The following is a 22,789-nucleotide window of genomic DNA, read 5'->3' as shown; positions in this document are numbered from 1 at the left end:
TAAATTATAAGCATAGAAGCCATTGCTGTTTAATTACCAGGATTATGGGTTAAAATACGTTGGTGAATACTATGGATGCTCTTGATTTGTTGGATTCAGAATAAAAAATGAATAAATTATTGAGAAATTCATAGCTGATTACTTATAAAATTTAGAAGTGTCCCGTTGAAACATTTATATGTTTAAACAAATTCATCTTTCCCTAGCCCTCTCCCCAAAGTGGTTAACTAGTAATAAATTCTGCATAATTTCTCGATGTGAAAATTGGGAAGTACTATGCACTCATGTCAAAGTAAAAGAACATTTTGATTGTATTGGTACTCATGGCCTTTTTATACCACAGTGCACTACATTTCTCAAATTTGCGGTGCACTTTGGCTGATGCTATATCTTTTTAAAAATTCACGTCATCTCTTCCATGCTTTAATAGCATTAAAGGCTAAACTATTCTATTCTTGGCTGCAGTGTTATCCATTAATTTCTTGAAATATTTTTTGAAATTGCTGCACAGTTGGCCTGGCAGCCTTCCTTGCATTAATTTATGGTCAGTTTTTAAACCAGTAATTTCCCTATGTTTTGTTTGAATTTGGGGTTTATTGTCATGTGTACAGAGGTACAGTGAAAAGTATTGTTCCGCGTACAATCCAGACCGATCGTTCCATACATGAAAAACATAGGACATACGATAAATACACAGTGTATTGCTACTCAGAGAAGATGCATGGAGAAATCAGTTCAGTCCATAAGAGGGTCATTCAGGAGTCTGGTAACCGCGGGGAAGAAGCTGTTTTGGAATCTGTTAGTGTGTATTCTCAGACTTTTGTATCTCCTGCCCGATGGAAGAGGTTGGAAGAGAGAATAACCTGGGTGGGAGGGGTCTTGATTATGCTGCCTGCTTTCCCAAGGCAGCGGGAGGTGTACACCGAGTCGATGGATGGGAGGCGGGTTTGCGTGATGGACTGGGCTGTGTTGATGAGTCTCATGGCTTTAATGTGTGTTTAATAGTTTATAAGCACTTCAAACTTGTTAACACAAATGAAAACTAAACGGATTCAATTAATTTTAAATAAGAAACCATGCATTTGGACTTGTAAACTTAAATACATCAGTTTAAGGAGATGTGGGGTGTTAAAACAGTCCCCTGTGTACTGGTAGACAAAGGTTGTAGATTAAGGTGTTACCATGTTAACTACTCAGTGCTGAGTAACCTCCTGAATTCTCAGTCATTGCGAGTTACTTACATTTTCAAAATAGAAAATTATAGATTAGAAGTGATTGAAGTTAATTTATTGAACTATCCAAGTCAATTGTCAAATGTTTCAATTTCTAATAGTATTTATTTATTTCTCTCCTTTCTGCATAGTGGTGACATGCTGTGTTTGTTAACAAGATTTTAGATCATTTAATTAGTTGCTTTGGATGCTAGATTTGTTTCTTTATTTGTCAAGGGATTATCTTTTTATGCTGTGGTTAATTTATAACTAATTAAACCAATTCTTCAAAAGACTGCTGACGGACCTTAAACCATTGAAGTGAGGACAGTTTAAAGTCTGAACTAGCATAGAAACAAATCTCATACAACAGAGGGAGGCCATTCAGCTCATTGTGGCTAAGCCAGCCAAGATGGTTATTCAGCCAAATTCCACTTTCCCAGCTTTTGGGCTGTAGCCCTACAGTTTGTAGCACTTGAGGATTTTTTTCACTTTTAAAATGCAGAGGGTTTCAGCCTCTGCACCCTTTCAAACAGCGAGTTCCAAATCCCCACAACATTCCGGTGTCAGATGTCTTGGTGGGAGAGCATTTCGGTGACAGTGATCACAACTTGACCTTTACCATAGTCATGGAAGGGATAGGAACAGACAGTATGGGAAGGTATTTAATTGGGGGAGGGGAAATTATACTGCTATTGGACAGGAGCTGAGGAGCATAAAGTGGGAACAGTTGTTCTTGGGGAAATGCAGAACAGTAATGTGGGGGTTTAAGGAGCACTTGCTGCGAGTGCTGGATAGTTTTGTTCCACTGAGACGAGGAAGGAATGGTAAGGTAAAGGCGCCTTGGATGACAAGAGAAGTGGAGCTTCTACTTAAAAGGAAACTTATGTAAGGTTGAGGAAGCAAGGATGTGGCACGGCTCTAGAGGGTTACAAGGTAGCTAGGAAGGAACTCCAAAATGGACTTAGGAGAACTAGAAGGGGGGCATGAAAAAGCCCTGGCGGGAAGGATTAGGGAAACCCCAAGGCGTTCTACACTTATGTGAGAAATAAGAGGATGATCAGGGATAGTGGAGGAAACTTGTGCCTAGAGTCTGAGGAGATAGGGGAGGCCCTAAATGAATATTTTGCTTCAGTATTCACTAGAGAGAGGGACCTTGTTGCTCATGAGAACAGTGTGAACCAGGTTAATAGACTCAAACAGGTTGATACTAAGAAGGAGGATGTGCTGGAAATTTTGATAAGCATCAGGAAAGAGAAGTCCTCTGGCCCTGACGGGATATGCCCAAGATTACAACGGAACGCGAGGGAGGAGATTGCTGCGCCGTTGGCGATGATCTTTGCGTCCTCACTCTCCACTGAGGTAGTACCGGATGATTGGAGGGAGGCGAATGTTGTTCCCTTGTTCAAGAAAGGGAATAGGGAAATCCCTGTGAATTACAGACCAATCAGTCTTACGCCTGTGGTGAGCAAAATATTGGAAAGGATTCTGAGAGATAGGATTTATGATTATTTATAAAAATATAATTTGATTCAAGATAGTCAGCATGGCTTTGTGAGGGGCAGGTCATGCCTCACATGCCTCATTGAATTCTTTTGAGGACATGACAAGATACATTGATGAAGGTCGGGCAGGGATCTGTTCTGGGACCTCTGCTCTTTGTGGTTTTTATAAATGACTTGGATGAGGAAGTGGAAGGGTGGGTAGTAAATTTCCCGATGACATGAAGGTTGGTGGAGCTGTAGATAGTGTTGAGGGCTGTTGCAGGTGACAACAGGACATTGCCAGGGTGCAGAGCTGGGCTGAAAAATGGCAGATGGAGTTCAACCTAGATAAATGTGTAGTGATTCATTTTGGAAGGTCGAATTAGAATGCTTAATACAGGGTTAAAGGCAGGATTCTTGGAAGTGTGGAGGAACAGGGGGATCTTGAGGTCCATGTACATAGATCCCTCAAAGTTGCCATCCAGGTTGATAGGGTTGCTAAGAAGGCGTCTGGTGTGTTGGCTTTCATTAACAGGGGGATTGAGTTTTTAAGAGCTGCAAGGTTTTGCTGCAGCTTTATAAAACCCTTTAACAACTTTTCTAATTTTGTCAATTTCTTTAAATTTATGCCCCTGGTATTGATCTCTTATCTACTTTTCTCAATCCCTCAGAATTTTAAGCACCTTAATTAGATCTCTCCTCCACTGCCTCTGTTCCAAAGAAAATAGCCCCAGGCTATCCAGTCTTTCCTTCTAGCTAAATTTCTCTCTAATGTGATCATATTCTTCTTGTAATGTGATGACCAGAACGGTGTGTAGTATTTTCGCTATAGCCTAATTTTTTTAATGCTGTTTTCCATAGCCTACCTATTCTTGTATTCTGTGCTCTGGCTAGTTAAGAAATGTATGTGGCTTGCCATCTTAACCCCCTGATCTACTTGTCTTGCTATTTTCAGAATCTGGGTACATGCACTCAGTGCTCTGTTTCTCTATACTCTTCCGTATTGCACCATTTATTGAGCATGCACTTCCTAAATTAATTCTTATACTTTGGATTGTATTCCATATGCTACTTTTTTTTTTTGTATCATGTGCACACTTCTTAATCATGTCCCCTACATTTGAAACCCGATAATTGGTCAATAACCTGAAAACCAAAGGACGTTAGAACATGAGAAATAAGAGCAGTCGAAAACCATGTGACCCTCTAGCTTGCTTTACCATTCCGTATGCTCATGGCTGATCTTGTGCCTCAACTCCACTTACCCTGCCTGCTCCGCATATCTGTTGATTCACTGAATTGAAAAATCTGAGTTCCTCCAGGACGGTCTAGATTTTGAACACTATTTAAGTTAGCTGCTTTCTTGGATGCAGTCAAGATGTAGAATGTGTGTTGCCATTATTATGAGATCTCGGTTCACTTATAGGCTTCTCGAACTGGGGATGCACTTATTCCAAAGGAGAAAGAGCTAGATTGTGCAGCCTGTTCCCTCTGCTGAAGACTTTCTTGACACCATCTATGTCTCTTGCAATCCCTCTCAAAGGCAGCCTTGCCTTGAAATACTTAACCCATTGTGTATTTCCAGTAGGTTTTGGTTATCTGTCTGTGGCAGCTGTTGTTTCGGTATCCAGTGCTTTGCATTTTAATGTCTTTTAGTTATGATTTTTGATGTATGTTTGAATTATAGGAGGTGTCTCATTCATCGCACTTCCCTGAAGGTGGTTTGTTTGTTTCTCACCTTCACATTGGACTGTGACCTTGCATTCTTAAGTAGTTTGCTCTGTCTCAGTCCAAATGGCAAAGTTTCCAGTCAGTTAAAAGTATGAAAAATCATATTTTCAAAAAAAGTAGAAGGGCATAGCCGTGAGCCTCCACCCCATCACAAAACACTGAAATAAAATTCATTTCATTACACATTAAAAATACAAAACGAAAAAAATGGGTTCACTTCCATTCATTCTCTTAACCGTGACCTGGATTGTCCCATCAGGTCTACCTCGGTCTCTTTATGTCCTGGATGCAGTCGCATTCGACTTCCCTGCAGCGTGCATGATATTTAGGTAATCTGGTTGGTGAAACAAACTCCCAAAGGAATAACCTTGCATTCTTGAATTTTGAACTTCTCCACAAAGGTTAAATGGTTGTAGCCTGTATAGACTGACGTCTGTCTATATCCATTTCAGAGATGTATCTCGGTATTTGAGAGGCAGTAATAAACCTAGGGTTTCTTTTTCTACTGTAGAATACTGTTTCTGATATTTGTGTGACTACTTTGAATGCTTGGTTAAAGTCTGGAGCTGCTAACACTGACTTTTTATCAAAATGGCTCAAAGTCTGTCATTGCTCAGTGCATAGTGCTTTTGCCACTTTTCTGCAGCAGGCCTACTAGCAGGGCAGCTACAGTGTTGAGGTTTAGGACAAGCATGCAGTAGAAGCCACATATCCCTAAAAATCTCTTATTTCCTGTTTTGTTATGGAAATGGGAGAGCTGTACTACTGCTTTGCTGCTCTGCCCAAGTTTTACCTTGACCTACCACATATCTAAGAAGGTCATCTGAGCTTTTACGCAAGTCCCCACTAGGTTATTCATAGATCATAGAATTTACAGTGCAGAAGGAGGCCATTCAGCCCATTGAGTCTGCACCCGCTCTTGAAAAGAGCACCCTATCCAAGCCCACACCTCCACCCTATCCCCATAACCCAGTAACCCCACCCAACACTAAGGGCAATTTTGGACACGAAGGGCAATTTAGCATGGCCAATCCACCTAACCTGCACATCTTTGGACTGTGGGAGGAAACCGGAGCACCCGGAGGAAACCCACGCAGCCACAGGGAGAACGTGCAGACTCTGCACAGACAGTGACCCAAGCTGGGAATCAAACCTGGGACCCTGGAGCTGTGAAGTAATTGTGCTAACCGCTGCTACCGTGCTGCCCTACTGCAGGTCAGCTGACTGTAATTTCTGGAAGAGAATTTCCAATAGCTCGGAGTTTCCCAGGTACCAGTGAGGTTGTGTAGGTACACTGCACAATTGGATAAGCCTGCCATTTCATGGTTCATCAGCTTTGAAAGGTAGTTGAGGCATTTCTATGTCCAAATGGCATGACTTGGCACTGGTATAACCTATCTGGAGTCAAGGTGGAGATTTCCTTCGCACGGGCGGTCGCTGGAACCTGCCAGTATCCCTTGAGTAAATTAATCTTTGTAATGTGGGATGCGTTACCGAGCCTACGTTACACAGTCTTCAAAGAGGGGAATCGGGTGGAGTCAGCCTGACCACTTTAACCTTTCAGTAGTCAATGCAGAACCTGGTGGAGTTATCTAGCTTGGGCACAAGCACAACTGGGGAACTCCAACGACTGCTGCGAGGCTCTATTAATTTAATTTTCAGCATGTAGTTAATCTCCCAGACCTGGGCCAGTTTTCTGGGTCTTGACAGTAGGGACATTCTCTTATGGGAGGAACCTCTCCCACATTCACATCAAAAAGGGCTAAAGTGGTGAGCCTGGCGTGTCTCTACAAATGTTTTTAAATGCAGTGACCAACCTTGTCAGGTCTCCTCACTGCTCTGCATTTAAGTAGATGAATATGATGTCCACTTTTGCTAGCATTTGTGTGTTCTAGCTGGACAGTAGGGGATTCAGTGTGGGCCTCATCCACATCTCATTCCATTTTGCCCTCACTGTTCCCCTCGTCCTCCGTGTCTGTTGTCATTGGACAGAACGTTAACCTGCTTGTCACGTTCTCAGCTGTGATATTATTTCACCATGTTGACATGACACAGCCTTTGCTTTCTCCTATGGTCATGGGTGTTAAGTTAGATAGTTTACTTCGCCCGAGCTGCTTTGCTACTCTGTACAGGCTACTGAACTGGACTTTTAGGGGTCTACCCAGCATTGGCAGGAGCATGTAGTCTCCTGGCTGGGCAGATTGGACCCTTCTGCCTATTTTTGATTGCTGTTTGGGCGATTTATAAGTGTCCTTGTGTCACATCACAGGCTCTCCTGAATCGTTCATGGAACACTTACGTAGTCTAACATGGAGATTTCCTCCCCTCTTCCTCGATAAGTTTCGGAGGACCTCTCACTTGGTGTCTGTAAACTAATTCAAATGGTGTAAAATCAGTGGACTGATGAAGAAAACCTAGTCTTTTTTTCCCAGTCATGGGTGTACTTGTGGCAGGATGCCCTGAATGTTGTTTTTAGGATCTGATGGTGCCGTTCTAGCACCCTGTGTATGTACCCAGTGCTGATTGCAGGGTGTTATGGGAAAAACCTGTGGAATTTGTTGGGGCACACAAACGCCATGCATAAAATAGGAGTCGGCGATCGCAGGCCAGTCTATCGTTCTGACTGCAGCAACAAATCCCTGTAAAGACACTACTGAGAGTGCAAGTGAGTTAAAAAATATATATATTAGAGTTACAAGGTTTTTGTATCAGAAGGGCACATGCACACAGGTATCTGAGATGAAGTAAGTTGGGATCCAATTGAAAAAAGCGATAGAATATACGATTAAGTGTCTTTGTCTTTGAGGCATAGATTTTAAATACTACGGCCTATTTGAGTTAGCTGATTTCTTTGATGCAGTCAGATGCAGTTGTTGCAATTATTATGAGATATTGGTTCACTGGTTTCTGGTAGAAGAGGCTTCATGAACCAGATTACACTTATTTCAAAAGAGAGACAGGGAAAGAGCAAAGCCATCAGCCTGTTCTGGTGAAGATTTCCTTGATACCACCTGCGTCACTTGCAATCTCTTGGGTGGCTGGACAGCCTTGCCTTGAAATACTTTGCACATTGTGTATTTCCAAGAGGTTTTGGTTGTGTTTGTCTATGGCAGCCATTGTTTCAACATCCAGTACTTGCATTTTTAATATCTCTTCCTTAGACAGTTATGAATTTTGATGGCTGTCTGGATAATAGGAAACGTCTCCCTTCACACTCCCCGAAGGATGCTTTGTAAAATGAGGTCACATATTACTTAAAAAAATAAGATTTAAATTTAATAGCAAAGCAAAAGAATTTGGGGGGTACAAATACACAAATCACAAAGTAGTGATGTAGGGTAATGAGGCCATTTTTTTTTAAACGAGCAAGCCAAATGTTAGGTTTTATTTTGAGAGGGATTGAAATAAAAGTAGAGAAAGTATGCGAAACTTATCAAAACCTGTACAGTTCTGGCCACCATATTATTTAAAAAGCTGTTTTGGCACCGGAGAGAATGCAAGACAAATTTATAAGCATGATGCAAGAACTGCAAAGTTAATACGATCAGGATGAAAAGCTAGATGTCGCCTCTTCTGGAGAACATTAAAACTGGAGGCCATCAATAAAATATGGCCAAAAAGAAATCAAATGCGCAGTTCAAAAGAAACCTTGATGCGATTGTAGAATTGACATCATAAGGAGTATTTGAGCTGACTTGCGGGGGTACATTTGTGGGAAGATTGGATCAGCAAATGATGGAGAAGAGAATTGAGGGTCTTCTGACAAGAGTTAAATGAGGAGCAGCAGGAGATGGCTTGAGTGGAGCTTAAGTACCAGCAGGGACTAGTTATGTCAAAAAGCCTGTTTCTGTGCCACGTATTGGTGGATGTTCCATTTTATGCAATGAATTGCAAAGAGAGACTAGAGTTTTAAGGGCAGTAATTTGTCGCTCTCGTCACTTGTGTTTCCTTTGTCATTCAACAGCTCATTTTCAGAACTTGTTGTCTCTTCGGGAGGCTTGAGAGAGAGATGAGCGTAAATGAGAAACTAATATAAAACTGATCATTTTAATATTTGTTCCCATTACATTTTTTTCACTAAGTGAAATCATCTTTTTTTTTAATTTTAGAGTACCCAATTAATTTTTTTTCCAATTAAGGGGCAATTCAGCGTGGCCAATCCACCTACCCTGCACATCTTTGGGTTGTGGGGGCAAAACCCATGCAAACACGGGGAGAATCGGCAAACTCCACATGGACAGTGACCCAGAGCCGGGATCGAACCTGGGACCTCGGCGCTGTGAGGCAGCAGTGCTATCCACTGCGCCACCATGCTGCCCTTGTGAAATCATCTTCAGCGATCACTCGAATGATTGTCACCTAAGAAACTCCATGTTAACGGTCATGGATTCTTGCATGACTGGTGAGCCCGAACCTGAAGCCGCAACTTAGGCAGGTGGGATCGGTCCTTGAACTCCAGATCACAGGTGTTCCTTCCTCAGGCTCCTTTTCAGGTCCTCTTCTTGCTGTCGGGTGTCCTTAAAGAATTGTGTCTCTTCAATCAGAAGGTTCCTCCAGGTAGGTCTCTTCTGAGCCAGGGTCTCCCAGGTATTGACGTCTATGTTGCATTTCTTGGGGTAAGCTTTCAAGATGACTTTGAGGTACTTCCTTTGTCGTCCTCTTGTTCGGGAGCCTTCCTTGAGCTGAGTGAAGAAGCTTTCCTTTGGCAGTCGGAACTCTGACATCCTAAGCACATGGCCGGCCAAGAGAAGTTGGTTTTGGATGATCATGGCTTCGATGCTGATGTTCCAGGCTCCTTCAAGGACACTGATAGTATGCCTGTCCTCCCAGCTGATTCTGAGAATCCGTCTCAGACCGCGTTGATGTTATCTCTCCAGGGCCTTGGGAGTCTGAGGTGGAGTCTGTATGTAATGCCAAGTTTCTGAGCCATATAGAAGAGTTGGGTGACCGACTGCCTTGCACGCAAGGATCTTAGTGTCAGCAAGCATGTTGCAATCATCAAAGACGATTGTCCTTGAAAGCTTTCATGGATTGGATACGATGTTGGATCTCTGCATCCATGTCAGTCTTGGAGAAGAGGTGACTCCCCGGGTAGGGAATGTTCCACGTTTTGTAGGGTTTTTCTGTTGATTTTGATGGAGCGAGAGGGACCGGATCTTGCTCTGGGGTGGGTTGGTAAAGGACTTGAGTCATGAAGTTGAGGCGGAGGCCAATTCTTTGGTATGCTTCCGCGAAGGTGTCAAGCATAGCTTGGAGATTCTGTTCTGAGAGACTGGAGATGGCGCAATTTATAAAAGCTGTTCTCCTAAGCCAACAAAAAAAAATGCTCCAATGCATCTCTGATGAACTTCAGATCTGCTCTCTTGGATAGGTTCTCTTGGTTATGCATCCTTTATTTCCTTTGATCCATCATTTTGATAGCTGTGCCTTCAACTGTCTTGGGTCCCAAGTTCTGGAATTCCCTTCTTAAATGTCTCTGCCTCTCCACCTTTCTCCCTTCTTTGAGAGATATTCATAGCAAACCTCTCTGAGCAAACTTTTGATTACCTATCATGAAATTTCCTTTTACTTAGTGTCTGTTGTCTGATTACACTTAGAGGTCCCTGTTTTGTAGTATGCTTGCACTGCCAAATCCTAATCTCCAACCATAAAACAGCACAACTCACGGTTGCAATAGGATGGTTTTGTGAACCAAACTGAACATTCATTTCCCCTTACACAAAAACACAAAATACTGGGCAATCTCAGTAGGTCTGACAGTACCTGTGGCGAGGGAAGGGAGCTAAAGTTTCAAGTCTGGATGGTTCTGTCAAATGTCTCGACATGTATACCCAAAATCTTCTTTCAAAAACAATCTACAAGTACTAAATATCATTAAGCTGTTTTATTTCTCAGACAACAAGTAAATGGAACTCTTTTAACTAGTATAACCAGCTTGTCTTTGTATGATACAAATTAAATAACAACATATCAGTTGGTCATCTTGGTTAATTCAAACAACACCTAAGTAACCATCTGCTTTCTAATTTTCTGCATCTGCCGAACATCACTCCTTTTTTTTTCCGCTCTTATTTTAAGTTCCCCTGTACCCATCCACAGAGGCAAATTGACAGCAGATAAATCCCTATTGAGTTCACGTGATCACTCGACCACTAGGGTTTTCCAACTTGATTGTCTTCTGATCATTGCCACTTAACAGAGTTTGATACCTTGATTATTGTCTTTGGTTTTGGTTGAAACATTGCTTAATGCTCCAGTGTGTTTTTAATTTCGGTGATTTTAGTTTAAAAATGCAATATTTAGTGCTTTTATTTCACATCCTTCATGTGGAAAAAGTGGTTCCAAATCCCAAAACGTAAAAGCTATCTGATAAATGAAAAGGAAAACACTGAAAACATGAAAAAAAAGGATTTGGCAAAAATTGTTCAACTTATTTTTTAATAAGGTGTACTCGAGAGAGTAAAACATTCCACTAGTTGCAAGCAAAATACTATGGATGCTGGAGATACTCTGGCCTGGCAGCAAATATCAAGGAAGAAACCAAACTAATCTTTTAAGTTAATCAACCTGCAGAGTCAACTCTACAAGACCTGAGTATTTCCACTTTTGTTGCCACTGTTTACATATTAATGTATCCTGTATCACTTGAATTGCATACCCAATCACTATCCCAACTTGTGTCATTTAGTACTGCGAAGAAAAGGAATGAAGCATATTTGGCCATTCCCAGTTCTTCCATCAAAATGTCAGTTTCTAAAATGTCTGAAGGATTTTCACTCTGACTCTACCTGAAAGCCCATTACATTTGTCTGAAGAACTATTGATGGACCTAAAGTTGCCTCCAGTTATGATCTTGCAGCCATTGTCCAACTTTTTCAAGTAACATATCAGTTCTCATCTTTCACAGGAGAACTTTGCTTTTTTTATTCCACCAACTCTTAATGGCTCACATTTGTCTTGGTGAGAAGAATTTGACATAGTATTCACAATCCATATTTCCATGATTTCATTTTATGTTTATTTGCTACCAAGAATCACGACAGCTATTTAAATATTTGTATTTTCTCTTTCAAGCCACACAAGTAGCCATTTTGGAATTGATAGATATGGAACCTGACCTGATTTGTTACTGGAAAGAATATAACTAATGAATCTTAAAATATTCTTGTCTGCTAATGAGTCAATTGTGTTTCATATTATACTTGCGACATGCAGTGTTAACATTCTGGTTCATGCTTTTGATGTGTGAAAAGGGAATGGTGCATTTGTAGCATGGGTAGACTGCCCATACATCGTCTTCAGCAATGTGTCCATAAATATTCCAATAACAGTCTGGATAATCGTTTCGAACACTGGCTGGAAAGTACACATTTCTTGAAATTTACCCATAGTCCATGGTGAACATCACAAGAATGCTTAAATGAGAATAAAAATCCTGCTACAAACATTGAAAATGTGTTCAGTTGCTTACTTACATTGAGATTACTTTTGTGTACAAATCACAATACCATTTTTAAAATATACTGCACATGGTTTGCTTTACAAACTGATCTTTTTTCCTAAATCATGATGAGGAAGTATTTTCCAGCATTCTCTTTTATATTCTGTAAATAATATATAGATAATCAGCAAGCACAGATTTTCGTTCAGCTTTTGGACATTGATAATCTGCTATGTCTGTCTTATCAGCATGATTTTGTTCGCCGGGAGCATCCACAAAGAGTTCTTTGTGACCTTATTGCAAGAACAAAAGATGCTGTTCGAGAGCTGGATAATCTTCAATATAGAAAAATGAAAAAAATTCTTTTTCAAGAAACTCGCAATGGACCAACAGCAGAATCGCAAGAGGAAGAGGAGGTAAGATGAATTAGGTGCTAAAGTGATGGATTAATATCTAAATAAAAACCATAGAAACATTATGGTGCAGAAAGAGGGCATTCAAAAAAAGGGAAAAGGAAACAAACTGCTAATTTTAATCCCATTTTCCAGCACCTGGTCCATACCCTTGTACATTTACAGCACTTCAGATGCAGACCCAGGTACCTTTCAAATGCGCTGAATGTTTCAGCCTCAACCATCAATTTAACTGAACAAAGAAGCCAAATGTTTTGCGCTGAAGTCATTCTCTAATTTTATTCCTTTTGCACATTCTCAACCTAAAGTTTGGTTCCTCAAGTGTCAGTAGCTCTTTCTTTATATGTAAACAAAACACTGGAAGTGCAGCAATATTTGTGCAGGGCATGTGAAGCCAATCTACTTTTGGTATCCAAATACATGCTTTTTCACAGGAATTATTATAAATTCTGGCTACCAATAATATTTTGCTCTTCTCCCACCCTGTCCAGTCAGTGGATATTTAAGCGAATTTCAGTGCCGAATTGCTAATTTCAGCTAAGATCAATCACCTAACTCAGAAAAATGAACTCAGACCTTCTGACCTGTACAGCTTATCGCTGCACTACTCAAGTACAGCTAGAGTTCAATGAAAGAATTGTGTCAACACTTCAAAATTCAACCTTCTGGTGACTAAAGGAATTGTCAAACTTTTGCGTTTTTGTATTTTTTTATTTACAATGCTTTTTGTAAACCGGGTGAGCCTAATCAACAGAAAGTACAAAGAGTGTACTGTATATTCCTAATAGTGTTATGGGTAATTCACTGCTGTACTAATAAGCCAATTACACCAAGTAAGAGGTTTCATTCCTGAATTTTAGCTGGGATGATAGTTGGGGGGAGTGGGGTGTGGTGGGATTTGAATTTTGTCAACTTCTTTGGTGGAGGAAACAATATCTGCTCCTGATTTGTTATTGACTGTTCCCAGCCAGAGTCGCCATTTACGTGGGCATTTGAGAAAAGATCACCTATGGTGCCTCCCATCTGAACGAATGGCTCAGCACCACATACCATTTAGCCTCACAAAATAAGTGTATTGCTTGGGCGAACATAATTGGTACACAACGAGCCCAGTGGTAGCAGCCATGCTGAGAATGTGGTTCCAGTTGAGACAGCACTTCGGGATAACCAAAATGTCCCTTATGGCCCCCATTTGCGGCAATCGCAGATTCACCCCAGCAATGCTAGATACCACCTTCAAAAGATGGAGGCGGGACGGGGGGCACACTGACGGTCAGGGACTTCTACGTAGGGCGCAGACTGGCGACACTGGACGAACTGACGAGGAAGTGGAAACTATCAAGAGGACAGGAATTGAGACACCTCCAAATAAAGCATTTCCTCCGCAAAGAGAGAGTAGGGTACCCCAGGGCCTCAGAAAGCACACTACTAGAGGGCCTGATAGGCACAAGCAGCGAGAAGGGGGGGCTATGTGGGAGAATATACAGACAGCTACTGGACAGAGCCCGAACACCACTGGACGGGACCAGACAAAAATGGGAGGACGAACTGGGGACAGAGGTAGGATGGGGACTCTGGAGTGAAGCACTGAGCAGGGTGAGCTCCACCTCCTCCTGCTCAAGGCTAAGCCTAATGCAGCTCAAAGTGGTGCACAGAGAGCACCTGACCAGAACCCGAATGAGCACCACCTGGAGATGGAGGACAAATGTGAGCGGTGCCAGAGGGGCCCGGCCAACCACACACACATGTTTTGCGCTTGCCCCAAGCTTGCTGGGTTCTGGACAGCCTTCTCCGAGGCAATGTCCAAGGTTGTGGGGGTGAGGGTGAAGCCATGCCCAATAGTGGCAATCTTCGGGGTATCGGAGCAGCCAGAGCTAAACATGGGGAAGGGGGGCCAACGCCCTTGCTTTCGCTTCCCTAATCTCACGCCGGAGAATCCTGCTCGGCTGGCGTCCGGCAGCACCGCCCAAAGCTGCAGACTGGCTCGCTGACCTCTCGGAATTTCTCCACCTGGAGAGGATTAAGTACGCCATCCGAGGGTCAGAGGAAGGCTTCCTGGATACTTGGGGGCAGTTCGTCGGCCTTTTCCAAAACCTGTTTGAGGCCAGCAACGAGGAGTAAGCCAGGGAAAAAAAAGATGAAGAACCAAAGGACTGTGCAACCCGGGGGGGGAAGAAAAATGGGGAAACCACAAGAGCGGAGGAAGGGTGCGGGGGGGTGGATAAGGAGGGGGATATCATAAACCGATCCAGAGGGCAGTAAAATGTACATACAGTTTAGTCAAATGAAGGACAAAACAAACCTCTCTGTAAAATAAAGCAAATTAGCGCGGGCAAGGAAAATGTAATGTATATTAGTAACAACTGTTTATAAATATGGGAAAAGCCAATAAAAAGATTTTCAAAAAAAAACTATTCCTCCCCATGCATTCGAGGACTTCCAGGCCATGGCTCGTGGCTCTATTGCTAGTGAAAACAGCAAAGGTGACAATGGACATCCCTGCCTGGTACCCCGGTAAAGACGAAAGGGGTCGGATTTCACTTTGTTAGTGCAAACACTGACAAATGGGGCCCTACATAACAGCCACACCCACGCTACAAAGCTGGGCCCAAATTTTTCTAAAACACAAGTAGATAGTTCCACTCTACACGGGTGAGCGCCTTTTCTGCATCGAACGAGATTAAGATCTCTGGGACACGACCCTCCCCCGGAGCAACACCACATTCAACAGTCATCTCATATTCTCTGTCAACCTCCGCCCCTTAACAAAACCCGTTTGGTCATTCCCCACCACCTCTGGCGGACAAGGGCCCAGTCTAAATGCAACACCTTGGCGAGCAGCTTCGTGTCCATATTTAATAGGGAGATTGGCCGATGCGGTTCACATTCTAAGAGGTCCTTATATTTTTCAAGATCAGGGAAATCAAAGCCTGCCTCAGCGTCTGTGGCAAAGCGCCTTTCTCCAAAGAGTCCTTAAACATCCCTAACAATAGAGGGGTTAATAGACCTAGGAATTTTTCATTAAATTCCACCAGGAACCTGTCAGGTCCCAGTGCCTTCCCCAGCTGCATCAGTTTCATCACCTACTTGATCTCATCCAACTCCAGCGGAGCTTCAAAGTCCCCTCGTAACTTCTCCTCCACCTTGGGAAACTCCAACTCACCAAGGAATTCCACCATATCTTGCCCATCCTGTGGAAGGTCCAACTTGTATAAATTTTGGTGTGTCCCCCCCCCCCCGTGTCCTAATCTGGGCAATCTCCCGCTGAGCCACCTGTTTCTTCAGTTTGTGCCAGGAGCTGACTTGCTTTCTCCCCATATTCATAACTAGCTCCTTTAGCTGGCCTCAGCTGTTGTAACGTCCTGTTTGTAGTGATCAGATTAAACTGCGTTTGCAGCTTTCTCCTCTCCGCTAATAGTTTGTGGGATGTGCAGTCTGCATTCTTACAACTTACCTCTATAAAATCGTCTACTAGTTTTTCTCACTCCCTCCTTTCCTCCGTGGGCCTTGAAAGATAAAATATCTGCTCCAGCAACTTCAGTGCTTCCCATAGTGTTAAGGGAGTGATGTCCCCATTGTCATTGTTCAAACTATAATCTTGGATAGCTCTTGAGATCCTTGCACAGAACCCAATGTCTGCTCACATAGACATCCAGCCACCACCCCTTTCGATGCCCTTTACCTACCCCCAACTCAAGGTCCAACTAATGTGGGGCATGGTCAGAAATGACCACCGTCGAGTACTCCGATTTCTTCACCCCTGCCACTAGCACTCGGCTTATGACAAAATAGTCAATCCTGGAAAAAACATTGTGTACTGAGGAGAAGAATTAGATCTCCTTTTTTCCCCCAGGTGATCAAACCGCCAAGGGCCTGTTCCCCCTGCCGTTTCTTCCATAAAAGCTATTAACGCCTTTGGCAGACCCCTCGGGACCAGTGATCTTGGCCTAGAACGACCTACCTTTGAGTCTGGCACACGATTCATGCCTTCTCCCATAATAAGCTGATGGGTGTCTTGACCCGAGATATCCTTATCAGCAGGCGTTTCATGAACATTGTGTCAGTCCAATTTGGGGCATACACATTCACCAACACCATTTGTATCCCTTCTAACATCCCCATTAGTATAACATACCTCTCTCCCGCATCTGCTCATACCTCCTCCAAAATAAACTGGACCCTTTTATTAATAAGGATCCCCACCCTCTGGGCCATGCTGCTAAATCCAGATGGAAAACCTGGCGCACCCCAAGCTTTCCGAAGCCGTGCCTGATCTCACTCACACATGTGGGTCACCTGGAGGAATGTCACATCAGCTCCCAGGTTCTTCAAATGAGCTAAAGCCCGCACTCTTTTGACTGGCCCCCCCAGGCCCCGCACATTCCTGGTGACCACCCGTGTAGGGGGTCGCTTACCCCTCCAGCCTCGAGTCAGTCATTACCACCAAGAAATGTCATATCTTCACCATGATTCCCAAGCTGCAGGCCCACCTAAGATGGCGTCCCATCCAACCTAAATGGTGGAACAGAAAAAGATAACTGGTCACTGTCAGTCTCCTCCTCTTCTCTCTCCACCCCCCCCACCCATCAAACTGGTCCAATAAGTCGCAGCTCCACCCCCCCTTGACTTCCGTTAACTAGCTAACTTTCTAGCGCGAGTTAGGTGACCAGCCCACCCAAGGTCCCACCTCATCCTTAACCATCGCCTTCATATCTGCCCCAAGTACGTTTCTCCCCCCGATCCTCTTTCGCACCCATAATAAACAAAGGTTTTAACTGAGGAAAGATATACCCCCCATTTCTCCCCCCCCACCTCCGTTGTCCCAGCAACTACTAAGCCCATGAAGAAGGAAAATCTTACAAAAGAAGAGGAAATTACCCTATCCAAACACCTCCCCATTAACCCAACTCAGCACCTGAGCAAAATGAACAAAAGAAACAGTAAAATATTAACATCCCAACCGCCCGCCTGCATCCCTCAAGCCATGTCCAGACCACGATCTTTGATAAAGTCCTCCGCCTGCTCGGATGTTTCGAAATAGAAATTTTTTGAGTGAAATGCGACCCTTCATTTCGCTGGGTACACAACCACAAATCACTCTCCTCAATTAAACAGGACTATCTTCACTCCCGGAAGGCCGCCTGATATTTCACTAGTTCCGTGTCAATGTCCTGGTAAATCCTTACCACGTTGATGTCCCAGTTTATGTTTCGGGGTTTCTTGGCCCACTCCAGGACCTGCTCCTTACTCTTGAAAAGTATGAAACCAAATGATCACTAAAGGTGGCTCATTCGGTCGCAGTTTTTGCCTCAAGGTCCTGTATGCCTTGCCAACTCAGGCCAGCAAATACCTCATCACTGCTCATCAAAGGCCAGCACGGTGGCGCAGTGGTTAGCATTGCTGCCTCACTGTGCCGAGGTCCCAGGTTCGATCCTTGCTCTGGGTCACTGTCCGTGTGGAGTTTGCACATTCTCCCCGTGTTTGCATGGGTTTCGCCCCCACAACCCAAAGATGTGCAGGTGCGGTGGATTGGCCATGCTAAATTGCCCCTTAATTAGAAAAAATGAATTGGGCACTCCAAATTTTAATTTAAAAAAAAAATCATTGGTCATCAATTGGGAAAATTTTTCAGTGAAGTATTCAGTTGGCCTTCCGCCCTCCACTCCCTCGAGTAGACCCACCAGCCTTGGGTTTATTCACCTGGACTTATTTTCTGTATCATCCAGCTTCGCCTTGAACCATTGTTCCTGTCTCTGACAATCGCCATTTCAGCCTCCACAAGGACGCGAGTCTGTCTTGGTACCTCCACATTTTTCAATTTCTCTGCCTGCGCGTGTGCCTACCACTTCAATTGTTTGTTCAGTTGGCCCCTGACTGGGCCCAAAGCGGCCTCCACCGTGCTTTTAAATGAAGCCTTCAATTCCTGACTGTTTCCTGAAGCGTTCGTCCATTTTTCCACCAAATCTTTTTCATTTTCTGGCTACCACCCCTGCCATTATTTCAAGGGTGTGAGGCACGGCTGCTTCCTCCATTATATTTGATGCCTCCTTGTTCGGGCTCAACATCTGCAATTTCACTCCTCCGCCCCTCTTCAATGTCAATTTCAACATCTCCCTCTTTCCGACCAATTTCACTGCCGGGCAAGTCAGTTTTAAAAAAAAAAAAAAAAAAAAAAAAAATTCCTCCAACACTTTGGCTGATAACCCCAAAGGGTGTGGCTGCACGAGAGCCACCCGAGATGTGGCCACTACTTCATGCCGGCGTACCTGAAGTCCCCAGTTTGCCATTTATTTTAACGTAATATTTTAGATTTACCTTTCCCAACCTGTTATACTGCATACTTTTCAGGTACCTCCCTTCTAGGTTGAAAAAAATCTTCATATGAACAGCTGACACTAGGGTTCAGCTAATGGCGATCTCTACACTGCTTAAACATTTACTTTGTGTCTTAGAAACGTTAACTTCTGGGTGTCTCTGCTGTACCATATAGGCTTTTAAAGTTTATTAATATTGTAAAGACGGGACAATATTTTGTGCTGTGTATTGTATGTTGCTATAATGTGTGCAGATGTTTCAAAATTGTATATTTGAATGCCCTTTCCATTCACATTATTTCAACCAATTAACAGCAGTGATTATAAAATACATATCTTTGCCCCACCCCCATAATTTTCTTTCTTGAAGGGGCACAGTCTAGGCTGAGGTTCTACTGGGTCTGACCACCCATGCCCATCTCCTGTGCGTGCATTTCTGATGAGCTTGATTCCTTCCTTGCCTGAAGTCCATAAGGGCTATTTCAAGTAAAGTTTACTGATTATTGATCAGAAGTGGCCACTCAGCCTTTTGTAATTTACCATATTTCACCTGAAAATACTGATGCCAACAAAAGATTTACCGTCACTCCAAATGAGGGCTGCTAATCTTTAAAATGGGGTTCTTGCTTCACTTTACAGGCCCACAATTTCACCTTTTAACACAGCTCAATGACTGCAAAGCTATCACAAAGATTTCAGTAAAGTATAATGAACATATCAACTATTCATGTTATGCTTGCTTGGATGGTTAAAAATTCCAAGCATTGGTGCAGTATAATGATAGATGTACCATTAATCTTTGAATTGTATCTCTGAAACATTTTGAGTTTCATATAACCAATGGTTGCTATGAAAATGGTGATGGGAGCAGTTTGAGATGAATGAAATGTATGACGCCTTAAGCGAATTGGCAAAAATATTTTTTCTTCTTCCCCCTTAGTGATGATACGGAGTTTCTTTTTAATACAAGATGATGGGCCTTTCTCTTCTACCCCACCCCAAGCCACCTCTAATTTGTCACTGGAAACATCCACCAAAAGATTTTGACCTTGCCGAAACCCATATTCCAGTCCTCTAAACATGTGGTCATTTAAGTAGAACATTATTCATATTCAATCCCTCTGCTGAGGTCTTGGACCGGGTTCTGCTTACTTGCTCCAACTGAATTATTTAAATTATCAGATAATGATTGTTTTAACCTCTGTAATAATGAGAAATCCTATTCAGTGCATGTGATTTTTAAATGCATGACATCACTAATGCATGTTCACCTACACTAACATTGCTTTCCTCTATCTTGCAGGACAGTGAGCATGGTGCAAGTTTAGGTAGTAAAGTAGATAGCCTGGGAAGTAATCAGTCCATTCCCAGTATGTCGATCAGCACAGGCAGCCAGAATAGCAGTGTTAACAGTCTGCATGAAGTCTTTGATGATAGCTCAGAGATCGCCATGATGCATGATGGTGATAACACCTTGCAATCTAATGTCTCCGTCATCCACAGAAAGGTAGGTTTGCACTATTGTGTTTGGAAATGTTGCTGCTCTGAAGTGTTCTGCAAATGTATGGAATAAAGTTTTTAAATCTTTTTAGAGAAATCGCGCTTCATGGAAGCTAAAACTAACTGTTTGGAAATAACTTCAGATCAATCATCCACATTCTGGTTTTTGTAATTCCTCAAGATTAAATTCCAGAGTGGGGGTTAGCCCAATTATCCACTAAAACTTCGGCGTAATAAACCTGGAGACCGAGGCTGGTGAGGAAATGGGAGGAGCCCTGCAGAAATTCACCCCATTATGATCCAAAGATCTAAGGTTTTGTATAATTTACAGTGCAGAAGGAGGCCATTTGGCCCATCGAGTCTGCAACGGCCTTGGAAAGTGCACCCTATTTAAACTCACGCCTCCAACCTATCCCTGTAACCCACTAAGGCACAATTCAGCATGGCCAATCCACCTAACCTGCACATATTTGGACTGAGGAGACCAGAGCACCCGGAAGACAGCCACACAGACACTGGGAGGAAGTGCAAACCCCACATAGTCACCCGGGGACAGAATTGAACCGCTCAAAGTGGACAACTTTTCACCTGGATTGCTGATTGTACCCACTGATTTAAGGATGTCATTTGTTTTTTTTAATAAGTCGTATACTTATAATGTGTATGTAATTAATTGGTTTCAAATTTTAAGTGACTAACTTGAGCTTTTTTTATGCAGTTTATTCTGCAATTGCTTCTTTCAAATTACTGTTTTAATTAGTCCAATCAAAAAAGGTTACAGCAAAATTCTGCTGAACATTTCTGAAGTTAGTGAAATTACAACTTCGACCCTTCTGATCAAATGGAATTTATCTCTGATACCTAAATCTATGTAGTTGTATGTAAAGGTGTTTTGGTTATCAGTAGACAATAAACCCTTAGTTTTGATGGAGCCTGCACTTCATTTTAGAATCCATGTCAGGAATTTTACAATTTCCAATGTTGCCAAACCCAGGTAAGTATTACATAGCTTAAATATTGTGAAGCTTTAAAATCTGTGTGGGAGTGAATGGAGGTGCAAAGCCCTGACTTGCAACTTTATTGGCATTATAAGAGGTGATTTCAATTTCACAAAATGCTACATTGTACGCGTACCTCAATATCATCACACTAAAGAGTCAGAAATTAATCTAGTTGCTGATGTAACTGTATAAGGTTTTTCATCAGCTCATCCCACAAATACTTCCAGATCACCCCGAAGCCTCCTACGCTCCAGAGAAAAAAGTCCCAGTCTATCCAGCCTCTCCTTATAACTCAAACCATCAAGACCCGGTAGTATCCTAGTAACTCTTTACTGCACTCTTTCTAGTTTAATAATATCTTTTCTATAATAGGGTGACCAGAACTGTACACAGTATTCCAAGTGTGGCCGTACTAATATATTGTACAACTTCAGCAAGACATCCCAACTCCTGTATTCAATGTTCTGACCAATGAAACCAAGCATGCCGAATGCCTTCTTCACCACCCTGTCCACGTGCGACTCCACCTTCAAGGAGCTATGGACCTGTACTCCTAGATCTCTTTGTTCTATAACTCTCCCCAACTCCCTACCATTAACTGAGTAGGTCCTACCCCAATTTGATTTACCAAAATGCGTCACCTCACATTTATCTAAATTAAACTCCATCTGTCATTCATCGGCCCACTGACCCAATTGATCAAGATCCCGTTGCAATCCTAGATAACCACCTTCACTGTCCACTGTGCCACCAATCTTGGTGTTATCTGCAAACTTACTAACCATGCCTCCTAAATTCTCATTCAAATCATTAATATAAGTAACCGTGGACCCAGCACTGATCCCTGAGGCACACCACTGGTCACAGGCCTCCAGTTTGAAAAACAACTCTCTGCAAGCACCCTTTGTCTACTGTCGTCAAGCCAATTTTGTATCCAATTGGCTACCTCACCATGGATCCCGTGAGATTTAACCTTATGCAACAACCTACCATGTGGTACCTTGTCAAAGGCCTTGCTAAAGTCCATGTAGACAACGTCGATTACACTGCTCTCATCTACATTGTTGGTTACCCCATCAAAAAAACTTGATCAAATTTGTGAGACATGATTTTCCACTCACAAAGACTGTCCCTAATCAGTCCTTGCCTCTCTAACTGCCTGTAGATCCTGTCTCTCAGAATACCTTCTCACAAGTTACCCACCACAAAAGTTAGGCTCACTGGTCTGTAGTTCTCAGGCTTTTCCCTGCGACCCTTCTGAAACAAAGGCACAACATTTGCTACCCTCCAATCTTCAGGCACCTCACCTGTGGCTGTCAAAAATTCAAATATCTCTGCTAGGGCACCTGCAATTTCTTCCCTAGCCTCCCATAAGACTATAAGACATAGAAGCAGAAGTAGGCCACTTGGCCCATTGAGTCTCTCTACCATTCAATCATGGCTGATACTTTTCTCATCCCCATTCTCCTGCCTTCTCCCCATAACCCCATATACCCTTATTAATCAAGAACCTATCTATCTCGGTCTTAAAGACATTCAGTGATTTGGCCTCCACAGCATTCTGCGGCAAAGAGTTCCACAGATTCCTCACCCTCCGGCTGAAGAAATTCCTCTTCATCTCTGTTTTAAAGTATCATCCCTTTAGTCTGAGATGATGTCATCTGGTTCTAGTTTTTCCTACAAGTGAAATCCTC

The 22,789-nt window shown here is 42.8% G+C and overlaps 1 protein-coding gene across 6 annotated transcripts in view; it reads left to right on the top strand.

Moving 5' to 3' along the window:
* Positions 1-22,789, top strand: part of taok3a (TAO kinase 3a) — a 176,873-nt gene that overhangs the window by 100,050 nt on the left and 54,034 nt on the right. For 5 of the 6 annotated variants that reach the window (XM_072496958.1, XM_072496920.1, XM_072496939.1 and 2 more), the window contains 2 exons: positions 12,116-12,283; positions 19,898-20,101. In XM_072496958.1, the coding sequence (XP_072353059.1) occupies positions 12,116-12,283; positions 19,898-20,101 (372 nt within the window). The remainder of the gene's footprint in view (positions 1-12,115; positions 12,284-19,897; positions 20,102-22,789) is intronic. The other variant, XM_072496968.1, reaches the window with a different exon arrangement.

This window comes from Scyliorhinus torazame, chromosome 1 (assembly GCF_047496885.1).
Source record: "Scyliorhinus torazame isolate Kashiwa2021f chromosome 1, sScyTor2.1, whole genome shotgun sequence".
Classification (NCBI taxonomy): domain Eukaryota; kingdom Metazoa; phylum Chordata; class Chondrichthyes; order Carcharhiniformes; family Scyliorhinidae; genus Scyliorhinus; species Scyliorhinus torazame.
The sequence above is the reverse complement of the archived record's forward strand: the minus strand, read 5'-3'. Positions and strand labels throughout refer to the sequence as shown.